At 35.9% G+C, this 25,378-nt stretch overlaps 1 protein-coding gene across 1 annotated transcript; it reads right to left on the bottom strand.

Annotated features, from left to right (window-relative positions):
• Positions 1–25,213, bottom strand: KPNA5 (karyopherin subunit alpha 5). Its single transcript, XM_083348228.1, has 14 exons — positions 25,091–25,213; positions 23,170–23,303; positions 21,486–21,587; positions 21,303–21,402; positions 19,121–19,215; positions 18,163–18,294; positions 15,140–15,228; positions 14,185–14,284; positions 11,966–12,129; positions 8,746–8,824; positions 7,530–7,655; positions 6,871–6,998; positions 3,489–3,667; positions 1–3,190 (listed from the first exon to the last, which is right to left on the bottom strand). Exons 1-14 carry the CDS (start codon positions 25,092–25,094, stop codon positions 3,003–3,005), a joined length of 1,620 nt encoding a protein of 539 aa, XP_083204354.1. The 5' UTR covers positions 25,095–25,213; the 3' UTR covers positions 1–3,002.
• Between the last annotated feature and the right edge of the window lie 165 nt (positions 25,214–25,378).

Genomic DNA, 25,378 nt, shown 5'->3' with positions numbered 1-25,378 from the left:
GTAAAATACATTTATTTTGCATTGTAGTGTTAACATTCCCTAATATTGCATACTGTTCATATTTGTAGATTTGCTCAGTCTGTAGTTTGTCAAAGATGCAATAAATTACAGGTGATCATTTGAAACACAATAAAAAGTATTATGTATTTTTATAGATCTCAATTCTCTAGCAGTTTCATAATACACATTTTCTAAATACATTTTTAGTTCATTAATATAACAACATGTAAATAAGGCGTCAGCAAATAAATCCGAGATAATATGTAAAAGTAATTGTACTTTGCTTTAAGACCATAATCCATGTATTTTCTAAATGTAAACCTGCTTGAGTAAAAGCACATTATATTTTGTATCTGAAATACATACTTGGCATGGTTGCATAGTTTAAAATCTTGTCAAATTCAGGCCATTACATAAGAATGTGTCAACTTGAATTAGGAAGGAATTCTTAAATCTGAAATCTTTTTTAAATTGTTCAAAGATGTACTATTTAGGATTATTATTCTTTTGTAATCCTGCACATCTTGCAGATGCTGTTGATATCTCCTCTATTAAAGGGCCAATTCCTGAAATCTTTCTAAATCATGCAATGTTTTTAAATGTCATTTGTAAGAGAATTTGATGGTGACCCAATACTAATATATATTAAGCATTCAAAATTAAGGTCAAAATTATGCCTTTAGCAATATACAGAAATTATCATACTCATGATCTATACGATGAAATTTCAAAACAGTTGTGTTAATTCACATTTGGGATTTTTGCTTTTTCTAAATCATAGGTAATCTTACATTTTGTTTCGATAAAAATGCTTTGATAGCATTTATTTATTCATTCGGAAAATAAGAGCAGGCACAAATGGTAATTTGTGTAATGCAAATAAACAAACAATGGTATACCCTGTCACAACCTTTTTTAAAAAACGTTCTAGAGTAATTCTGATAAATTCAGTTTCAATTGGCAAATTTAAACTGTACTTGGAATGAATGATACAAATGGTTATAAAACATCCCTAGTGCTCAAATCCTATTATCCTTTGATAGATACAGGACATCTAGCTGCAGATTTCCAGCTTTCCAAATGAGGTGGCTTCCTCAGTTATGATCCTCTATTCATACATATCCATTTTTAACTAATAAGCTTATATTTTCCAAGGCAAGCGGTACTTCCACAATTCTTTGTGAGTAAATATTATTGTTATACTGCCTTTGTGAAGGCTATGGGTCATGTTGCATGAACCTTGTATGTAGTAGAAATATATGTCAGCTACTACAAAGGAAATCTAGAACAAGTTCCAGAGGCCATTGACATTAGAGCTACTGCAGAAAGCAGCTGAAATGAGCACTTTAGTCTTTTATTCCTGACCCATATGAAAATTGCTAAGTAATCTAACAGCTTCATTCAGAAACCCCTAATATTGATCTAGCACTGAAAGAAAGGGGTATCTGTAACAATGACATAAGATGCATGGCACAATGGCCAATTATGACTTATTTTCCTTGGCAAATCATTCTTGGAGAACTTGAATATATGACAAAAAGAACAGTATTTTAACTCAAATACATGTTCATGAATGAACATGTATTTCATTGAATGCAAACTACTTTTTGAAAATTTGATATATGAATTTGAAATTTACACAGTATTTTAAAAAGGCAATCACTTCTAGGAATTATACATAACTTTTTAAAAAGTATTATACAGACCAAGACATTTCTGATAAGCAAAATTATCAGAGTACTTGAACTGGGCTATACCTTTCCCAATTCATATAAGATTCAGACTTTAAAACAAACGGTTTCAAGTGTTCATTCTAGTGTAAAATAAAATTGACCAGTATTATATAAACTTATTTTACATATGTTGTCACAGATAATTGTATATTCAAGTGCTTTCCGTCAATTAATTGGAAAATGATTTTTCCCACTGCTACTGCTGTGTTAGAAAATATACTTTTGGCAATCTGTTTTCAATAAATTAGAAAAAATTGCCGAACATTTAAAAAGGGGGTTTTATAATGAATTCATATATTTCGTCAAACACAATACATTGTGTAAATAAATAATCTAATTTTGTTCTTTAAAAGATATATTGCAGCCTCACACACTTTAGTAGCTTTTAAGTTAAACATGGAAATTTCAGTTCAGAATTCCTAGTATAGAAAGTTCCCTTACAATAATCGTTACAATATAAACATACTTTTCTAATTGATAAGTTCATACTAGGTAGAAAAAAACCTCCAGCAATTTAACGGCAAATATTAGCAGATAAAGCTTTCCACATCATGTCATCAACCTGTCATTAAAAAAATTAGCTGTAGTAGTTAGTTCAAGCACTGGCAACTTTTGCAATTCCACAGAAATTAAAAGGATGACGGAACTTCATTTACATAACTAGGAACAAGTCTGGATGAACTACAAATTGAAACTGGAAACCTCTTTTTAAACAGCAGAAATACTGTATTTTTCACATAACACTTAATGTTATGGTACGTAACCAGCTCCTAGAAGTGTTGTTTTTAAATATATTTCACCAGTTTATCTCAAAGTGTCACAATAAAACTATATTTTCACTATTTAAATAAATAATTTTCACATTCTAAATTTAACATTTACTAGGAGCTCATGTCTATAGTTCTGAAACGTCTTTTTGGCTCCAAGGAATAGAGGTAGATTTTAGTGTAGCTTGGGCATATAAACCACACCGCCAAAATCCAAAATATCACAGCTGTTTATGGATAATGGTGCAATTTTAACAAGTGCTTGAAAACTCAGAATCTGCCGTCTGCTTTAAGGTGAGAATTCAAGCTAGGTAACATTATTTTGTAACTTGTGAATAGTTGGTATTCCTGGAAACGAGACAATGGCAGCACACAATAGAAAAAAAAATAAGCACATGTTTGAGTCCATGAGTTGCTCCTTTATCTTCTTCCGCAAAACATTCCCCCTCAGGGCAGCAAATGAAGGCCACCACAAAAGTGCTCCTGTCCTTTGAGCCAATGGTTACAGCTGGAACCCCTCCATGGGCGCTTCCTGTTGCTGGAACACAAATTGCTGCTCGTTTTCATCCACTTGGGGCACAATGTTTGCATCTTCCTCTTCCACACCAAAATAATGTTCAATGAGATCAAAAGCTTTTTGGTAGATTTCTTGGTTTTCATGACTTTGAAGGATTTCAATTTTATCCAGTCCTAGAATTAAGAGACAAGTAAGATCTATGCTGCTCAATCTATGCTGCTCAAGCATTGCTCAGTAATAAACAGCTCTTTATTCCATAAACGGGAAAAATAAAGACATTTCTTGACAACTCCCAGAATAGCAAACAAGAGACTTGCAAATCCAAATATTGTTACTTAACTGTAAATCTTATGTTTATTAGGAATCATTTCCCTACACAAAAGTCTACAGCATTGCACTGCAGTTGACAGTTTTTGAATACAAATATTCCCGTATTAATACTTGCTGTGGCACTGAGTTATCACTTCTTACCATATGCTTCCTCTATACGGGCACAGTAAGGATTCACTCCAATTCCATTTTGCTTTGATTCTTGTTCTCCATGTCGCAATATGTTTTCAAGTCCATTCAAGGCTACCTGGACTATTTTAGAGTCCATTACAGTCAGAAGATCACATAGAGGTTTGGTACAACCTAATGCCACTAAATAACTTTTATATAGAAGGGGGAAAAGAGAGAATGGAATATAACTCAGTAATATAATTTTATTCCAAAACCCAACAATGCATCTTTTCTTAAACTGACTGATCTGAAATCCGAATGATTTATGAACAAACTTTCATTTCCAACATGAGCTCATGTTATATAATTTTGTACTCATACAAAAATGTTGACACTTTTAACACTGTTCCAATTGAATCAACCTATTATCAAGCATGTAAAAGTAAGAAATTAAACAAAACATTGGTTTTTCTTTTGAAGATACATTTTTTGCCAAATTGCTGTTCATGAAAATATTGAGGGGGGGGGGTAGGTATTTGCCTACCCAAGACAAGATTTCTTTTCTTTCTAGCTACTCGCATAGACAGGTTTGATTCACACATTCCCTAAGACATAGAGTGGTAATTTGGTTTTGGCTTAATATGATGCACTATGGTTTGTAAACCGTGGCGTTTGAGATAACTACATATGGGCCAGGTTTCTATTCCAGGTTTAAATGAACAATGACTGAGCAGGGGGTTGGACTAGATGACCTCGAAGGTCCCTTCCAACTACTACTACTTCTTCTTCTTCTTCTTCTTCTTCTTCTTCTTCTTCTTCTTATTATTATTATTATTATTATTATTATTATTATTATTATTATTATTATTATTAATGTGTAAGTCTAGCCAGTTAGGGATTAGGTATTATTTATACTGCATTGTTATACAACAGAACTCCCGAGAAGCAGCAGAAGTAATTTGGGGGGGGGGGTGTCCTCTGTTCTGTAATTGTGGGAACAGACAGACCAAAAACATCCTCCCCAGGATATCTTCGGGCCATTTGCTGCCTTCAGGCATATATCAAAAATGTTTTTAATATCAGTAAATCTAGGAAGATGCAGTTTTGGCAAGTTTGAATTAATATTATTCTATTTCATGGCACATTGCATTCTTAACATGCTGCTCCTTTTTATTGTTTTATTTTGATTACTTTTTATGTCAATTGTGTATATTTTACATCATTTTTCATTTTGGTTTTTTAACTTGTTATTTTTATAATTATGTTAAAATCTACTTGGTGGTATTTAAAACAAAGAAATATGAATATACAATATGCTGTACATATGTATGTATATATGCATATATATATGTGTGTGTATATGTATGTATCTACATGTCTGTGTGTGTGCACACATGTTGAGAAAACTACTCGAACAACTGGATAATATAAAAACCAACAACTGTTTAATAAACTTAGCTTTTGTCAGCTAAATGCAGTTAGCTGACGAAAGCTAAGTTTATTAAATAGCTGTTGTTTTTTATATTATCCCAGTGTTCAACTATTTTTTTCAACTTGAAATATGTGTGTGTATATATATAGTGTGTGTGTGTGTGTGTGTGTGTGTGTATACACACACACACAAGCATATATATATATATATATATATATATATATATATATATATATATATATATATATATATATATATATATATATATATCTATATATTACTTCTGCTTCATTGACTATGCTAAATCCTTTGATTGTGTGGATCATAACAAACTGTGGCAAGTTCTTAGAGATGGGAGTACCAGACCATCTTATTTGTCTCTTGAGAAACCTATATGTGCGCCAAGAAGCAACAGTGAGAACTGGACACGGAACCACTGATTGGTTCAAAATTGGGAAAGGAGTCCGGCAAGGCTGTATACTGTCGCCCTGCCTATTTAACTTATATGCAGAGCACATCATGAGAAAGGCAGGGCTAGATGAATCAAAAGTTGGAATTAAGATTGCCGGAAGAAATATCAACAACCTAAGATACGCAGATGATACCACTCTAATGGCAGAAAGTGAAGAAGAACTAAAGAGCCTCTTGTTGCGGGTGAAGGAGAGTGCAAAACCTGGGTTGAAACTTAACATTAAGAAAACCAAGATCATGGCATCCGGCCCTCTCAACTCCTGGCAAATAGATGGAGAAGAAATGGAGGTAGTGACAGATTTTATTTTCCTGGGCTCCAAGATCACTGCAGATGGGGACTGTAGCCAAGAAATTAAAAGACGCTTGCTCCTCGGGAGGAAAGCTATGGCAAATCTAGACAGCACACTAAAGAGCAGAGACATCACCCTGTCAACAAAAGTGTGTATAGTCAAGGCTATGGTCTTCCGAGTTGCAATGTATGGCAGTGAAAGTTGGACCATAAGAAAGGCTGAGTGCCAAAGAATTGAGGCCTTTCAGCTATGGTGCTGGAGAAGACTCCTGCGAGTCCCTTAGACTGCAAGGCGATCAAACCGGTCAGTCCTAGAAGAGATCAACCCTGACTGCTCTTTAGAAGGCCAGATCCTGAACCCTGACTGCTCTTTAGAAGGCCAGATCCTGAACTCAAATACTTTGGCCACCTAATAAGAAGGAAGGACTCACTGGAGAAGAGCCTAATGCTGGGGAAGATTGAGGGCAATAGAAGAAGGGGACGACAGAGAATGAGGTGGCTGGATGGAGTCACTGAAGCAGTAGGCGTGAGCTTAAATGGACTCCAGAAGATGGTAGAGGACAGGAAGGCCTGGAGGAACGTTGCCCATAGGGTCGCATATATATATATATATATATATATATATATATATATATATATATATATATATATATATATATATATATATATATATATGTATATATGTATATATGTATATATGTATATATGTATATATGTATATATGTATATATGTGTATATATATATATATATATATATATATATATATATATATATATATATATATATATATATATATATATATATATATATATATATTTGGTCATTCGGGTTTTTTCCCACATAGAGTTGAAGGTGTAAGAGCAATGTTTCGACGGAATCCCATCCGTCATCCTCTGGCTGGTGGCTTCAGCTTCCTTCTTCTGGTAGAAGCATGCTTGTATATATATGATTGTATATATATGTGTATATATATATGATTCCCTCATGCAGCTTTTCATAAACTGGTGACCTGCAGATTGATTCAGAAGTCTAAGTCATTACAGTGCTGGGTGAGAAGAGTGAGGGGTGGTGGCATACAAGTTTAACAAACTATAGTTATCAATTGAATTTGTAAATAATATTCCTAACTATCAGGGAGCATCAGATTGGGAAAAGTTGCCTTACTAAATGAAAAAGTTTCAATTATCAGCATTGCTGTGAATCAACTGCAATCTACTACCTAATTTGTTCAGGAGTCCCTCCTGACGTTGCATTCGTGATGGCCCATGCTGCTTCCTTTATAGTACGAAATTCAGCTTTCTGAAGAATTTCAATCAATACTGGAAATATATTTGCATCTATAACAGCCTAAAGCAAAAAAAATAATAATGTAATAACTCTGAAATTCTTTAAGTCAATAGACTAACCAAATACTGAACTTTTCAACTCTCAATTTCATAGACACTCATTCAATGGATCCTGGATGTACCAGGAAAAAAAAATGGAGTTGATCACCATGTAACAAAAATATTATTGCAAAACTGCCTGAATTTATATCATCTACGAAGCAACACATACAAATAATGCAAATTGATACAATTACTTCAATTATGTAAATAAAAAAACAATAAAAAAGAAAAAATAACAAGAAATTTGCAGTAATTATACAAGCAATCTACGTATGGGTTTACTGGACATCTAAAGGTATGGATATAAAGTTGTATTGGCTGCATAACCTCCAGATAAAGCTGCCTATCCCTTCCCACCCATCCAGCACTATTCATTGCGTGCTGGATAGATTAAACAAAAATAAATGAGGTTGAGGAACAGAACAAGACCAAAAAAAAAAGGTTAAGGGTAAAAATAATTATGCGTAACAAAGACAACTGAATACATTACCTGAATTTGTGCTCTGTTTCCTGCAGTGATGTTAGATACTGTCCAGCATGCTTCTTTTCGAATAGATTCCTTTGGACTACTCAGCAAATGTAAGAGACAGGGTAATGCAGAGCAATTTAGAATTACCTAAAATAATTTGAAAGATGAAAAGTTCTGCCTAAACAATGTAAAATAAAGTACATTCCATATAGCTGAAACATAATACTTACACACTGAATTACTACTGAATAGTGTATGTACAGAAAAAAGACATGCTATGCTTTCTGAAAAATCTGCTCCAGATCCCAATAAAAACTAAGCATGAAGGTACACAGATGTAACACAAAAAAAAGGGGGGGGGGAAGTACATAAGAAACTATCATTGTACCTTGGTATTCAGCTGCTTTGAAGCTCATCGATTTTGGTACTCAATACTAATTGTTTGTTTGGTACTCTATGCACAAGCTATAACTTGTCAGCGTTGGGTGCCTTGGGATTTACTTGTAGGAAAAATTTGTTTGGTACTCATCATTTTTGGTATTCCATCCTGCCTTCCAGAACCAACGATGAGTACCAAGGTACCACTGTACTATTAAATTGCTATCTATATTCAAAGAAGCAGGACCTATCAAATTTTATGTGAAAGGAAAATAGCTCTAGCCAGTCCTGCAGTGCAAAGGGACTACTGCACACCACAACAGGCGACAACTCTTACAATTACTTTTATGCTTCACATTTTGCAAGTCTACTACTTTGAGATTGCAATACAATAGTTCGACAGAACAAAAAAGCAAGCAACAAAGCAAAGCTTGTTGGGGGCAATTAAGCTGACTTTGTAATAATGCCGCTTGGGAGGGGGGGGCGAAAGCCCTAATAAGCAGGCATATACATAGAATGAAGGCTATTGCTAAGCACATTGGTTTCTGCTTAAATTGTAAGCCGCCCTGAGTCTTCGGAGAAGGGCCGGATATAAATGGGATTAAAAAAAAAAAGCTAAACAAGACCAAAAATGTGCATTAAAAAAACCCCAAACACATAAACTGCCTTCCCAGTTGAATACTGATAAATTTATTTCAAGAATAATAGTACCCATGCTCTATGTACTTCCTTAGCTTTTGGGTAAATGCCTGAATAAGGCTATGATATACCCTATATCTGATACATTCAGGCGATAAGATTCTATTCTATCTTTCAAACGACAGAAAGATCACTGAAATAAGTTTAAAAATCTGTTTACCTGTGTTTGAATGTCATCACCAGTCACAATATTTCCCACGGCTCTTAATGCAGGCGACACGACCTTGTAGTCATTGTGCCTAAACAAGGGAATTGTTAAAATATGTTAAAGGTATAGACACATTCTTCCTGATACCATCAGTCTTTCTACCTCTTCATATGGGGTTGGGGATCCTAATAATTCAATTATCAAAAAACTCTTTATCATATTTTATCTCGGCAGACCAAAAGTCCAGCATCATCATACTGAAGAGGCAGGACTCAATGACTTCTTCAACTGACTTCTTAAAACAGCGACATAGAAGCTGAAGAAAAGTTGGGCTGTTTTAATTAAATGCAGAGAAATCTGTACTCACATGTTAATATAAAGCATTTCTTCTGAACTGAAACACATACAGCTTTTTTAGCTTTTTTTCCAAAATTGTGTGTAATTGTTATATGTGAATCTTTTTCTTTTAACATTTTAAAAAAAATTAAGTATAGAATTTTTGTATACTTATAACCAAAAGACTTACTATTCAGCACTGGAAAGACAAACATATGATTCCAATCATTCAGTAGTCTGAATTGATAGATTAGCTATGATGACTTATGAATTATGACTTCTCCGTACAATACAACTTTATTTCTCTATGTATAAGAATATATGCCCTGTATGTTTTTATTTCTCTTTTAAGCCTTTTTCTTCTTTTTGTATTTAGTTAATTAACAAAAGAGGGGGGAAAAGGGGGGGGGGAAATCTGTAGATTTTTTTTTTAAGCAAAGGCTACCTCCACTAAACTTCTGAGAAATAAAATCGACAAGGAAGGTGATCAGTGCCTTCTGAATGCTGTAGTTGCATGAAAAGGAAAAAAAGGAAATTGAAGGAAATGAAATGGAAAAAAATCTGTCTGCTTGAAATAATTCAAGTGAGCTCTCAGTCTGGTGCCATACACAAATAGCAATATGTTTTTTATAAAGTCAAAAGAGTAACATCTCTACACTAGAAAACAAAATCAACAATAAAATCAACAATAAAATCAAGCCGTGAATCTCCCTGAATTGTTCAATAAAGACTAATCACTTGTAAAAATCAAGGAAAAAGTCAAGGAAACAATTGGTCCATTAGTGGGAGAAAGTGGCAAGAAGGTGACAAGCAGCAGGGAGAAAGCAAAACTGCTTTAACTCATTTTTTGGGGAAAAAGTCCAACTTATCAGTATCGTAAAAAAGGCAAGAAAATGGTAACTGAGCACCTGTCCACACTGAATGAGTTCAAATCACCAGGACCAGATGGATTACACCCCAAGGTTCTGAAGGAACTGGCAGATGTGATCTCAGAACCTGTGAACTATATCTTTCAAAGATCCTGGAGCACTGGAGAACCATCAGAGGACTGGAAAAGAGTTTTTTTTAAAAAAGAGGGGGGGGGATCTAGGAAACTACAGACCTATCAGCCTGACCTCAATCCCTGGGAAGATTCTGGAAAAGATAATCAAGCAACGAATCAGCAAACACCTAGAGGCAAACAAAGTCATTACTAAAAGCCAACATGAATTTGTCAAAACAGATCATGTCAGACAAATCTTATTGCATTCTTTGACCAAGTGACAAAATTAGTGGACCAGAGGAATGCTGTGGATATAATTTACTTGGACTTCAGTAAGGCATTTGATAAAGTAGATCAGAAACTACTACTTGAGAAGATAGAAAAATGTGGGTTAGACAGCATCACCACCAGATGGATTCGTAGGTGGCTGACTGGCCATACTCAACGTGTAGTCCTCAATGGAACTGCATCTACATGGAAGGAAGTGTGTAGTGGGGTGCCCCAGGGCTCTGTTCTGGGCCCAGTGCTCTTCAACATCTTCATCAATGATTTGGATGAGGGGATAGATGGAGAACCCATCAAATTTGCAGACGACACCAAGCTGGCAGGAATAGCCAACACTCCAGAAGATAGGCTTAAGATACAGAAGGATCTTGACAGACATGAACACTGGGCTCTATCTAACAAAATGAAATTCAATGGTGAAAAAAGTAAGGTTCTACATTTAGACAAGAAAAACCAAATGCACAGGTATACTATAGGTGGTACCTTGTTCAATAATAGTAACTGTGAGAGGGATCTCGGAATCCTACAATCACTTAAATATGAGCCAGCAGTGTGCTGCAGCTGCCAAAAAAGCCAACACAGTGCTAGGTTGCATTAACAGAGGGATAGAATTAAAATCACATGAAGTGTTAATACCACTTTATAATGCCTTGGTAAGGCCACACTTGGAATGCTGCATCCAGTTTTGGTCACCACAATGTAAAAAAGATGTTGATACACTAGAAAAAGTGCAGAGAACAACAAAGATGATCAGAGGACTGGAATATATAGAACGGTTTATAAAGAACAGTTGCTGGAATTGGGCATGTCTAGTTTAATGAAGAGAAGGACTGGGGTGACATGATAGCAGTGTTCCAATATCTCAGGGTTTGCCACAAAGAAGAGGGAGTCAAGCTATTCTCCAAAGCACCTGAGGGCAGGACAAGAAGCAACAGATGGAAACTAGTCAAGGAACGAAGCAACCTAGAACTAAGAAGAAATTTCCTGAGAGAACAATTAATCAGTGGAACAACCTGTCTCCGGAAGTTGTGAATGCTCCAACACTGGAAGTTTTTAAGAAGAGACTGGACAACGATTTGTCTGATATGGTATAGGGTTTCCTGGCAAAGCAGGGGGTTGGACTAGAAGATCTCCAAGGTCCCTTCCAACTCTGTTATTCTATTCTATTCTTCCACTGACATAAAATTCTAACCATGCTGTGAGAAGAAAATGGGAAAATTGCTTCTTGTGTGTCTGCCTGTGTGTGAGAGAAAGTAAGTGTGCAAGTGTGTTTGGGGTGGGAAAATAACACAGAATTTTCAAATGGAATTAGTCATCGCTACTTGACTAGACCTTTAACACTGGAACACTCTGTATTGCAACATTTGGTGGGAGACTCCTTGTATCTATATACTACTTAATACAGGCACAAATTAAGCTGATAGATAAAAATAAGATGAACTGGATACGTGCCTATCTTGAATTTGCCAATTGTAGAATTCTTGCTGTCTCAGAGAAGAGAATAGAGGCAAGAAAGACAACTACCACTGCAGGTACTGCTGATATGGTATGGAGAAAATATATCTGACATGCTCCTATCTTATCCAGCATTCTCCTGCTGCAATAATTGTTTGATTTAAAAAGACTTACATCAGAAGTTCTACTAATCTTCTGCAAACCCCAGAATCGATAACTGCTTGTATTTTATCATTCGGTCCATCGGAAAGGTAAGAGAGGGCCCAGCAAGCATCTGCTAATACATCTGAGTCACTGCTAAACAACAGTCTTGATAGAACACCTAAGCAAGGACGAACCTTAAGAGTTTAGAAAGAGAGAATTAAAAATTGTAAATTTACTTTTTACTGCAAGCTTTTCCCAAAGATGAAAACCAAGATCTATTAAATTAAAAAAGCAATGACACTTTTTAAAAACACTGTATTCCTATAATTGTGTCTCTTTGTAGAATGATACATATGCCAAAATCTACAAAACACTTTATTCCACAACAACCATATTAACTTTCAAGTAGAATATCCTTAAACTATAGTCAGGGCAGTTGACCATATACAGAAAAACCAAATGAAAGTGGAACTTAGCTGTAAGAAAAATTAAACAAATCTGAAAGTTTTTTTTTAACCTGGAACAAAGCCTGCATCATTCTTTAAAGAATTTTTAATTCTAAATTAAAGATACCTTTAAAGAATCAATTTGAATATTGCTGAAGAAAAGATTACCAGTTCAAAATAGCAGTCTAACAAAATTCAGATACCTTACTCAATGCACCAAAAGCAGGATAAAGTGGAATGCTTAAATCAAATTAAATCCAATATCTGGTAGGACCTATATGGTATTTGGCTTAGAAACTTTTATTTTCTGCCTTAAGAAAATCAATAGAAGGTGATTGGATTAGGCAACAGCTACCTCTTTAAGGAACTTAGTTATATACCGGTAGTAGCAGAGCACACAAATAAACAAAAACTATTGCTGTAACTCTCTTCTACCGTATGCTTAGTTAAGTACTTGAAAGTGGTTTTTACATTTTTCTAAACTGTAAGAAGTATTGAAATTCAAGTCTTCAAAATTCTCAGGCCATATGGCTAGCACACTAGAATTCCAATATTAAAAGTCCACTACATTTGACAAGTTCCATCTTAGACAAAGCTGGATTAAGATGTTACTAATCTGATTTCAAATATTGTCTCTCTAACCTAGAACCTAAAGGTGTTTTTTTTTTAAAAATAAAAATGGCAGTTTTTCTGTAGGTCTGTGCAGTATGTGTAGAGCAAACTACGGCCTATTGATGAGACCTAGAGAAATAAGAGTTAGGAATATGCTTTTCAAGTCTCAAGAAGCCCAAGCAAACCTTAGCTGGGCAATGAAAAAAAATGGAGTCCATTTGGCTAAAGGAAAAAGGAATTCCTAAGAGCTTTAAAATATTTTGAACACTCTTTTATGTCACAGAACAGTATAATGCCCTGGGCTAAATACAAACTAATCGAAAGTGTTATCCCTAATATAAGATAATAGGAGTGAACAGGTACAACTAATGTTGAAACTGATAGCAGAGTGGTAGTTTCTAATTAAAGGAATGCTGGATAGCTCAGGGACAGATATGGCATGCGAGATTGACAGTGAAGGAAACTTGGACCATGAAGCAACATATCTATACACATACACAGTGTTCATGGGCAATCTGCAATGGGAAAGTGAGCTCATTGGAAGATACGGCTCTTTCATTTGAAGATACAGGAATCTTCTTATTGCTTATTACAGATCCGTGGCATGTCCCATTTCCAAAATGGGTGTGAAACAAGTCAACCCCAGTTTGGAAGTATTTCAAACTTGACTTCCTAAAAGACGAATCAGTAAATTGAAAGCTTTGGGGTATTTGATATTAACCTTTAACTATAGCTCTTTAAAAACTTATGAGTATATTCTACTAATTCACAAATGGTCATTACAATGTGCCCTATATTTAAATCTCCTTAAGTTACATTGGAACTGCACTGCTGGGTGTGCGCACGTGCCCACGGGAACATATGTGCTGAATCTGTATTTTCCTGAGCTGAGACCAGTGTAAAATAACTTCAGCTGGGACTGAACCAAAAATATTATAGATAGCCACTTTCAGGATATTTCAAGTACAGCATTTAATTTATTTATTTATTTTACTCTGAAAATGAACGTCAGCAGCAGGAAAGTTAATGTAATATATTCAGTCCCACTCTATGACAAAAAGAAATCCTTACCTGGACATAAATAGGTGACACTTTGGAAAAGTTTAATTTATATAAGAAGATACATTTGAACAAAACAATGTATGCTTTTTATTATTATAGCATCTTTATAGAATGAAATATAGGTCTTACCTTGCTAAAATCTGGAGGTGGGTTTTTGCCTCTACAGAGATTTGAAAGTGCCCAGACTGCATTTCTGGTAGTTGTGAGCCTGTTAGAATGTGTTAGGAGCCTGCCAAGATAATAACAATAACAATAACAATAGCAACAACATAATTTGAATGATTATTTTCATCATGTACATGAAAATCACTTCACTTCAATTAATATAGTTACAGTATATTCAATGTTCTTCATGTAATGATGGAATAGCACTTCAGCAGCAGAACAGATACTTTTTATTCCTATTTCCTGGGATAGGAGTCAAACTGGTTTACTTGTGACCTTATCTGAGCAAATTGGGGAATGCATGGAAGAAAACTGAAAAAGAAAAAGAGGAGTAGCTCTGTTTTGTAAGTACAAAATTGGATATAATCCACAGAAATTATTAATTTTTGGAAAAAGAATAAATTAGAAGAAACATGTTTTATTATTTTTAACCAAATAATTAGGAGAACTTTTATTCTAATAAAAACTGCTATTTAAAATATTCTAGCACCAAGAAGCTTTAGGGTCAGCATACTAACGCCAAATATATATATAACTGACATTTCAAACCTATGCATCCCCATTCAGAGGTTCTGTTGAGTCCAATGGTGCTTAATTCCAAAGAAATGAGTAGACGGTCGAAACCTTATTAATAATTACAAGGGCTGGACGGTGCTTTGGAAATAATACAATATGTTTGCAATTGTGTAAAGCAAGTATGCCTTTTCTCAAGATCACACGCCTGCCAAGGAGTTAGATGTTTAAAAGAATTGCAGATAAGTGCTGTTTCGAATCCTACCCACTCCAAAACACTTTTTTTGGAATTTGAAGCACTGATCATTAGCAACCTACCGTTCATAAATTAGCACTTAACCTGGATGCTTTAATTATGTAGCTAGGCATACCATTCTATTAACTGCCAGAGATGATCTGTACTTACTGTAAGAGTGGAGGAAGTATTCCACAGCTTAATACATAATCTCTACATTCTGCATTATCTCCAGCAATATTACCAAGGGCCCACACTGCCTTAGAAAAAAAAATATGTAAATTAATATTCACAATTCTTTTAAGCCTTTTAAATACTCATCTTTACTTCTTATGCATTATACAGTTGAGAACAAAATTACCATTTATGCAGAAGTATATAAACTGTACGCGAGAGAATAGTTAACGTTATTACTTAAATGGCTTGATGTTAATATGAAGAAAAAATAACCACCATGAAAATTTAGGCCTGCCACTGAACCTCAAAACATCTTGTATTGCTAATTGCTAGAACCCCTGCAAAAGATGATGATTATTTGGGCCAAGAGCAACCACTGAAAGAATCAATGTGCCAGTTCTCACTGGTCTCAGGCATAATTGTAAATTGTTACAGATATGGAAATATCTATAACAACATATAATAGTAAACCAATTTATTTTACTCATGGAGTGGGAGAAGCAAAAAGAAATTATTCAATACAAAGCAACCAGTACAAAAGTCTTGTTCTTAATATAAAATAATCATAATTGGAGTCTGTTCAGAGTGGGTAACATCTGAACAGTCTGCATGACCCAAATCCTGCTATCCTTCAGCAACGTTAGGAAGATCAGGCTCTTCCAGCAGGCCCAGGGGCCGTTGAATCTATTAATATGTTATGATTATTTTAATATCTATATCCCTTACGCAGCTTATATTTTCTTTTTATTGCAGTTTTAACTTGTTGTGTACGCCACCTTGACTCATTTTGCCTTACCAATCCAATAAAATAATTTAATAAATAAGCGACAGCAATTTTTCTATTGCAGAATATATCGACTTTCCTGGAAATTCAAAATACTGATAATTAAGCATGAAATATTTGCCTACTGGGACCAATCTAAATAGTTTATAATTACAGGGGGGATTAGTACATGTGCGAATTTACTTAATTCCAGTGTCCGAATGTATTTATAAACATTCCTGGTAGGGAACAGAGCTGAATCTCTCTACCAACATCACATTCAGAAGCACCAGTGGAGGCAACTTTCTGTAGGACATAAGAATGTGGTAAAAGTACAGGTAGTCCTCGATTTACAGCTGCCATAGGGACCAAAATTTAGTTACTGAGTCATCAGATGACCGGACCTGATTTTATGACCATTTTACTCTGGTCATTAAGCAAATCATGCAGTCATTAAGTGAATCACATAGTCATTAACTGAATCCAGTTTTTCCAATGGTCTTTGCTTGTTGGAAGCTGGCTGGGAACGTTGCAGATCATAACCACGTTACCAAAGCCACTGCAACCGTCATAAACACCAGCCAGTTGCAAAAGGTCTGAATTGAAATCTTGCGACTGTGTGAGTGGTGTGAAGGGCAAAACTTCGAGAACAGGTCATCCATCACTTTTTCCAAGGCTGTCATAACTTCAAACTATCATAAGTCAAGGACCAGCTGTAATTAGAGCTAATAAGGGATGAATACATAATTTCAGCGTAGCAGAATTAGGAGGTATCAGTTCTATCAAGTTCTCTGCTTGACTTCATGCCAGACTTCTTCCAGACCCAGCATAAGCACTGATTGGTAGCTAAACCCACAGTGAACCAGATCACCCATAATTTGTTTCTTCCATTTGGAAATGTAACTATCTCACAGCAGAAATTAGGCCAATGTCTCATACTTGTGCCTTTGTTTGAGCAAAGCCTCAAAAGAGCTACATCTAAGCTCTAACTGCAGGAGTGTACTTGTGATTGAGGAGGTTATTAAAGACAGATCTTCGAAATTTAGAATGAACTGCTTCCAATATAGCAATATGTTTGTACACAGAACACTGCAAGTCATTGTACAAAAAGCCTGGGGCTTTGGCTTTGAATAATGGGATTATTGCAGAGAGATTTATTTCCTTGTAGCTTGAATAATCTGATTATTGTATTAGACAATATATTACATAATAATTAGACAATTGGTCCTGCAATTTAATATTTGAAGACTCGCATTTCTAGGAAAATTGGTAGATACTTGAAAGGTTTCACTTACTCTATTTGGATATTATTAACCTTTTAGATATAAAAATGATTAATGAGATGCTTAGTAAATACAACATGTATTTATTTGTATGGTTGCCCATCTCATAGTAGAAATTCATTCTCATCCATGAGCTTATGTAGCAAGGATTCTTTTATTTCTGAGTAGAGAAATAACGGTATTTCATCACATTAAGTACACAGTCACTGATATGAAACAAACATACAGAAATAATACTGTATATCAAAATCCAAAACTACTGCTACATCTGTAAATTCCTAATAATGCAAGCCTAACAATATTTACACAAGTCAGTGATTTGTGTATATTTTGATCCCAAGCAAGCCAGCATGGGACTGCAGCCTAAACATCTGAAATAAGAAAATACAATGCACAAACAATGTAACTAAAATAGTATATACTTTTTATAATATGCAAGGTATTGCACTTGTCTACGATCTGAAATAGCATTATGCGAGCGTACAAACACTGCATGTTCAACATCGTGTGTGTGTGTGTGTGTTTTGAACTTGTAAAGGTCCTATTCTGTATTCTAGCTTTCAGTACACTACAGACAGGAGGTTGAAAGTATTTGCTTCGAGTTTAAACTAGCCGCAGTATCTCCAAACTGTCATAGTTTGTGGTTAAGTCAAACTCTTAACTGAGACAATGGAAAAATGGTTTAGATCACCAAGCAGCTGATTCTTTCCCTCTCGCATCCTGGTGAACTAGATGCCATCAGACAACAGTTAAAGGGAAGCACACACACTTGGAGAAGGCCACCACCAAACCCTTCATGTGATGGGTATAGACACTGTCTAGCTTACAAGCTACCCAGAGTAACTGATTACATCTATTTAAATTTTGTTTTTATTCAAATATGTATTTTTTTTCCTTCCCAAAATTAACTTTGAGGACCAACTTTACAGCACAATTGAATCTGCATAATAAAAAAATTCACAAAAAGTTACCTGCTCCTGGACATCTTCATGTTCAGAATTTAAGAGTTTAATAAAAATTGGGACTGCTCCGGTTTCAATTACTACTTTGGTATGCAAGAAAGTTCCAGATGCTATATTTGTAAGAGCCCATGCCGCTTCAAACTAGAAGGTAAAAATATGACTTTTAACAGTTTATTTTACAATCAATTCTCTATGCTTATTTTCTATGGGCCTTTTTCCCCCCATACCAGATTATAGCCTTCAATTGTATAAATCTCTGTGGTGAAATAACAATTTAGCATTTGCGTGGCATAAAAATCTTAAGCATACCGTACCACTTTGCCTTAATCAATCTCGCAAGATTTTAGCAAGGGTATAAATGCAGTCCTGGAGAATAGTAAAATATGCTCATACTTTAATAACATTTAAATAATTTCAAAAAACAGGAACAATTTACATTTGAAACTTTGGGAGAAACTATGGCAGCAAAACAAGGCAAACGAAAGTCCTAATCCAGTGTTGTCTCAATTTATCTACCTCTTATATCAGGGGTTACCTACCCCAGTCACTGGTCTGCGGCATGCCAAAAAATGGGCCGCGCAAACAAGCAAAGTCCCATCCGTGGGATGCAGGCAGCACACCCCCTCCGGTCCATGGAAAACTTCTCTCCAAGGAACCGATTCCTGGTGCCAAAAAGGTTGGGGGGAACACTCTCTTATATTATTCAATATCTTTTTAAAAAATTATCTGCTTGTGGGAATAACATGCTCACTCTGCAACCAAATTTAAATTGTGTTCCCTCTACAAGACATAATATGAATTAATATCCGTTTAACTTATGGAACTGTTAAAATATTTAACAGATGATGGGGAAAGAGAAAGAGAGAGAGAGAAGCAAAACCTCCACTCATATTCTACCGGTAAGATATAACATTTTAATTCCTTGTCCTTTCCCCCAAATGTATCTCACATTATTTTATGAACTCACTTGAAGAGTGCAATTATCACTTTTTTCTAGAAACTTGACAAATCTCTCCACAACTCCTGGTTTTTGAATAACTTCATCAATTGGAGGATTAGGTTCTGAAATGAAAGATAAAGTTATCCAATAAAAATAATTTACGTATAAGTTCAGTGCAATGGAAAAAAAAATTAAGAAGCAAAATTAAGAGAGCGCTGAATAGCACAGCTACCATAATGAACTTGCTGGAATATTGCAGATGAATCAAATTAAAGTCCCCATTTTAAACTATGCAAGCTGACTGGTCTTAGGGAAGTCACTCTGTCTCCAAATCTAACCTAATTCACTGATGTATGGTGACATTAAAATTCTGTGAGAAAATCTCTGAGAAATAAAACAGAAAACAAATGTAAACCATCTGTCATACATAGGGAATAAGCCAAAGCACTCTGTCTGACAACTGGCTAATATGCAAGTCAAAAAAATGTGATCAGTGTGATGCTTTTAAGACACAGATGTGAAACTCGCAACGTCATGTGACGTGTGGCGACGTATTGCAACTTTTTTCCCATTGCCTGCAATGGGGTGGGCGCGGTTTCGCCATGACGCATCTGGCCCAGTTTGACACCCCTGTTCTAAGAAGTCCCTAAGCAATAGCTCCTTTTGTGTTGCTCCTTCTCAACTTTAATAATCTGTTAACCTACTATGAATGGGAAGATTTCATTTGTAAATGATGGTAATAGCCATGAAAGCATAGCTTCTAATCTCCTTTGAGCCAATGCTACTGCCATCTGTTGCCCGAATGAATCACCCACATCAATTATTATTGAATGAAGAATTATAAACTGAGGGTACAGACAGGATGCAAGAAAGCTTCAGGATGGTGTGCTCAAGGCTTTCCATACAAATCTCAAGACCTAGCAGAGATCAACAGCAGCTTAGAGGATACACTATCAAACTATACTTTAATAACAGCTGAAAGAAAGTAATCAAAGCATGCTTCCCTTTAGTCAAGTGCCAACTTACACAAAAGCCTTAAAAATGAAAAGATCTGTCCTACATTTTACTTGCATTCCTGGCTGTATTTATAAACAAGGGAGGGCATGTAGGTTAATTTGTGAAAACAGACATAAAGATATTGTGCCCTTTGGGGCCAAACTTTATAGAGACTAGAGCACTTGTGTCTTCAAGCACTTATGATTAAACAATGACAATGCCTCTTCAGCCTTTAAAATTACTCTGAGGCTTAGTGCTTGGGGACTGAATCCGAAATTAACTTGTTCTAGTGCACTGCAGATATGTCTGAACTGGTGGGAAGAAGCAGTCTCTCTCTCTCTCTCTCTTTCTCTTGCTGTTTCCATCTCCATGATTTCCTCACTAAATATAGTGTTGATTTACCATATACATACTAGAGGAGGAAACCTGTGTCTGTATATATTAATTATTTCCATCAAGCAGTTATTTAATTACGGTAGCCTCTTTCCAAATTAGGCTTGCTGAGGCAAAAATCGTTTGAAAACACTTGGTAGATATAACATGGAACAAGCACATTTATTTTTTTCCCTAAAAAAGTAGCTAAAGAAAGGTAAGCTGAACAATCCTTAAAAAGGATTACTCTTTCCTCAAAAACAAGAGACAGAAACCCAAAAAGGGAAATTAAAAAAAAATCCCAAACCAAACAAAACTCTATCTTACACATTAAACTTCATCAGAATGATAATAGTCACTGCTTTATTAATATCAATTAATATTATATCAAATACAAGATAAATCATAGTACACATTGCTTCATCTTTTAATTAGTAGAGAATATTGCCTTTTCTAGTAGGGTAAGTCACACATTTCCAAAAGCCATTCCTTAATCACTTTTAGCTTCCATTTTAACTTTTATCCCACAAACAACAATCAACTTTAATTTGAGTGACATCAACAGCTTTGCCATATTAGCTAAACTAGTGGGACAACAGGAAGGAATCCATACAACGTACAAAGTGGCTCTTCTTTTCCATCTGAGGGTGGGTTTTTTTTTCCGTTTTGTAATTGGACATTTGGCATTAAATTATTCCTGTACCAATACAATCACTTGAGATTAAAAAACAAGTTAAGTACTCTTAACCTGCATTGTTAAAAACTGTTTTCCAATTTAGTGCAAAGACTGAAACTAAAATTTACTAAGTATTAAAAAGAAAATCACGTTTTGCTGGTTTACCTTTAGAAAGTAATTTTCTGAACTTCTGGGTTGCTGCAAGCTGTTGACTAGGATCATCTGAGAAAACCATCTGCACCATGTCACATGTAATCACATCTTCCTAAAAATGGAAAATAATTATAATTTCCTAAAGTTTTAGCCAGATCTGCAAATGTGCTTTAAGGCATGTGAGAGATTTCCTACCTCTAGAACTGGAACAGTAGAGCTCACATCAGGATCCTGGATTGGACTCTCCTGCATTGACTCTTCACTGGCCAGCAGAGAAACATTTCTACGTTTAAATAACTGAAAAGAAATGTAAGAAAAACACATTGTTGGGGAATTATTTGTGGGAGAGGAAGAGATGTTATATAAATCACACATACCATTTTTTTCCTGTTGCTTTCTCACTTTTTGATCAAGCCAAGTTTTCTCTTGAAACATGACTGAATCAACAATGCATTACTACTGTATTAGCTTTAATCCTACTTTGGGTATCCTTTTATAAAGAAGATGCTTGATGAATATTTAGGAGTATGTACTAAATTTAGGAATATACTGTATATACCGGTTGCATTTTAATTCAGTATGATGGCATTTTCAGAAAATATTATATAAGCAAAGGAAAAACAAAGCACTTGAAAGCAGGACAAGAAGCAATGGATGGAAACTAGTCAAGGAGAGAAGCAACCTAGAACTAAGGAGAAATTTCCTGACAGTTAGAACAATTAACCAGTGGAAGAACCTGCCTCCAGAGGTGGTGAATGCTCCAACACTGGAGGTTTTTAAGAAGAGACTGGACAGCCATTTGCCTGAAATGGTATAGGGTTTTCTGCCTGAGCAGGGGGTTGGACTAGATGACCTCCAAGGTCCCTTCCAACTTTATTATTATTATTATTATTATTATTATTATTATTATTATTATTATTATTAATAATAATAATAATAAGTGCAATGGGAAGTATTGTGAAAGAAATAAAGAGTGCTTTGTGATTAAAAAAAAACCTAGCTCTTTTAGAAATAAGTGTTTCCAAAATATGTTAAGCATATTTCAAGAATCATCTTAGTCTCAAATACTTTCATATGCAAGGCTAAAAATGTCCCTTAAAATAAAAACTTTGGGGCAAAAAATAAATTACAGACACATTTTCAGCATAAATAGCCTAAATACAAGCAGAATAACATCTAGATAGATCTCATAGCATCTTTTTCATTGTTTTTGTAATATTATTTTTTAATCCATGTTATTGAAAGTTTCAACAAGAAGATAAAAACTATCAAAAACTAATAAGAGAATAAAGGAAAATGAGGAAAAAAACAAAACTGCTGAAAGTACAGATAAAAATAGAAAGAAGCTTCTGATTCCTTTTGTAGCAAATGCAAGTAGAAATACAGTTAATGCTTACTTGATGGGTACTAAAAAAGCTCTCTTTTTCTATTATCTATTTTTTTCTAAATTCTTTTTATTCTCCACCCTCATTTCCTTCTGTATTATGTCTTTTAAGTCCAAGGGCATTTTCAGAACCTTTCAAGTTAAATAGTAAGATATATATAAGAAACAAATAAAATTATTCTGTGTCAGTAGAAAAAAAAGTTATGACAGTACATCTCTAAAGACAAGAATGAATTTAACCACTTTGCATCATCCAAGAGGGCTATTACTACTAGGACTAGGTCAACCTTCCTGTGAAAAGAATTTTAGAAACTTGCTTTCAGTGAAATTTATTGCATTGTATTTATAATGAACTATATTGCTCATATAGGGAGGAATGAATGAAGGTAGATAGCCAGGGATCAGATTTGGACCATAAATCATTTCCCCCAATATAAGCAATTTAACGGGCTTTATGACAGTCATTGCTCAGCTATGATTTAAATGAGGACCTACTTGTTCTTCCCTTTTTTGTTTCCGAAGTTGAATGCCTTCCTCTTCTCTTCGTCTTCGCATTTCTTGGGGATTGAGAGCATTGTTTTTATAACTTTTCATTCTGTAATTATCTTTTTCTGGGCTTGCCATGTTATCTGCAATAAGGAATAATAGGATTTACATCAAGCTAATGACACGGTGGCTCAGTGGGTTAGGACACTGAGCTTGTCGATCAGATGGTCGGCAGTTTGGCAGGTCGAATCCCGAGTGCCGTGTAGCAGAGTGAGCACCTGTTACTCGTCCCAGCTTCTGCCAACCTAGCAGTTCGAAAGCACGTAAAAATGCAAGTAGAAAAATAGGGACCACTACAGTGGGAAGGTAACAGCGTTCTGTGCGCCTTTGGCATCTAGTCATGCCAGCCACATGACCACGGAGACATCCTCGGGCAAGCGCTGGCTCTCGGCTTTGAAACGGAGATGAGCACCGGCCCCTAGAGTTGGAAACGACTAGCACGCATGTGAGGGGGAACCTTTACCTTTACCTTTAGAGAGTGGCAGATTCAGCAAAACTCCAAGAAAGAAGTAAGGATTATCTGAAATTCATGTTTATATTATTTGCATAAGAAAATCCCAAAGAAGCACAGAGTGTATTTTGGTGTTATGTACGTATATTGGCAGCTGATCTCATCATAAGGAGAAAAGGTTTGAATCTTGTCAGATACAACTGAATCATTTAAAAACTTCAGAGGCTCATCATCAAGCATACAGTTAGGCTGGCCAATGTTACACCAACCAGAAGCTTTACATAGATTTGAGAGATCTGTAATACAATGTCATAAATTAATCCTGGGTTAGGAGGCACAGCAACAGAAGCTGGACCAAAATTTTGTAGAGCTATGGATGATTAGTTTCAACAAATGAACCCTCAAAATCAAGAAGGATGCAACCCTCAATGTTAACAGACATGCTCCTTTTTAGGTCTGAAGCAGCTACAATGTGGAGAGAAATAATACTCAAGCCTCACTGTTTCCAAACTTAAGGGTGTTTCTCTGGAAATTCTCTGACTAAAGCATTTGAACAACTTTCACCATTACAATGGAATATACAAACTCTTCTCTCCCTAACTGGTCTTCCCTTGTCTGAACTAGACAGAGCTGGGTACTGCTCCCTAAAAGTGTTAAGCAGAGGCAAGAAAGGTGGGTTGGAGGAGTATTAAAAACTCTGCCATGAACGCTCAGTATAAAAGCTGAATTTGGGGCACTCCAAAGAAGGGTGCCCAAGCTAGTTTTTTTCCCCTTTCGGGGAGGGGGAGAAATTACTGCTAAACTACTATTCCCAGCATCCCCTGGCTTTGGCTATACTTTCTAGGGATGCTGGGAATTGCAGTTCAAGAGTTATCTAGCGCTGCATCACTGTTTACAGGAGTGGGGACAGATGCTCACCATTTTTTTGCATTCCTGCCCCTACACTGTAATCCCTGATCACACGTGTGAGGAATTGCTGTTAACTATTGTTTCCAGTGTGTTTTTTTTTATTTCTGCCACTGGCATTGCCATGAATTTTCTTGCACGGAGAGCAAGAAACAAAAATGCAGACAGCTGTCCCTACCCGGGTTCATTGGGCTACCTCTAAGTAAACATGCACGATTCCCACTATTACTTGCCAATTCTGCCAGGCACAAAGGCGCCAGGTCGAAGATTTGGGTGAGTGCCGCCGGCCCGGAGGAGATGGAGGGAAAATAATTGCATCGTGTGCTTTGTTATTTCAGAGAAGCTTCTCGAGCGCCGGGGAAAGGCGAAAGAGACGCCCACATCCCTGCCTCTCCCGAATAGGCTTAATTCGATTTTAATGGCCAGGCTTCCCAATTAGACTCAATGAAGCAACGCCATAGTTAATCCCGCGTCTGTCCGTCCTTCACCTCCCATCCACAAACGTCCACGTACCCATCGGAGGGCGACCCCCCCCCAGGCGCCGCTAGCCCTCCGCCGCAGAGAAATCAGGATCGTAATTGAAGATGGAGGCCCAAAGGGCACGGAACTCCAAGCGGGGCACCGCTTCTTTTCCCAGTATGCCCTGCGCGCACGAAAGTGAAGGAGCTGCCAATTGGTTGAACTGCGCCGAGGTTTCCCCAAAAGCTCCATAGAGATAAGAAAAGGTTAGAGTGAGTAGATCTATAGAGATACACAGATGATAGATAGATAGATAGACAGACAGACAGACAGACAGACAGA

The sequence above is a fragment of the Vipera ursinii genome (genome assembly GCF_947247035.1).
Source record: "Vipera ursinii genome assembly, chromosome: 1".
NCBI classification, from domain to species: Eukaryota; Metazoa; Chordata; class Lepidosauria; order Squamata; family Viperidae; genus Vipera; species Vipera ursinii.
The sequence above is the reverse complement of the archived record's forward strand: the minus strand, read 5'-3'. Positions and strand labels throughout refer to the sequence as shown.

Bases quoted from the DNA above. Each gene is read 5' to 3' on its own strand.
- KPNA5 (XM_083348228.1), bottom strand. The intron at 18,295-19,120 runs GTGAGTTCATAA...TTTACCTTCTAG, and splicing joins GTGATAATTGCACTCTTCAA to TTTGAAGCGGCATGGGCTCT. The intron at 3,191-3,488 runs GTAAGAAGTGAT...TCTTAATTCTAG, and splicing joins CCGTATAGAGGAAGCATATG to GACTGGATAAAATTGAAATC.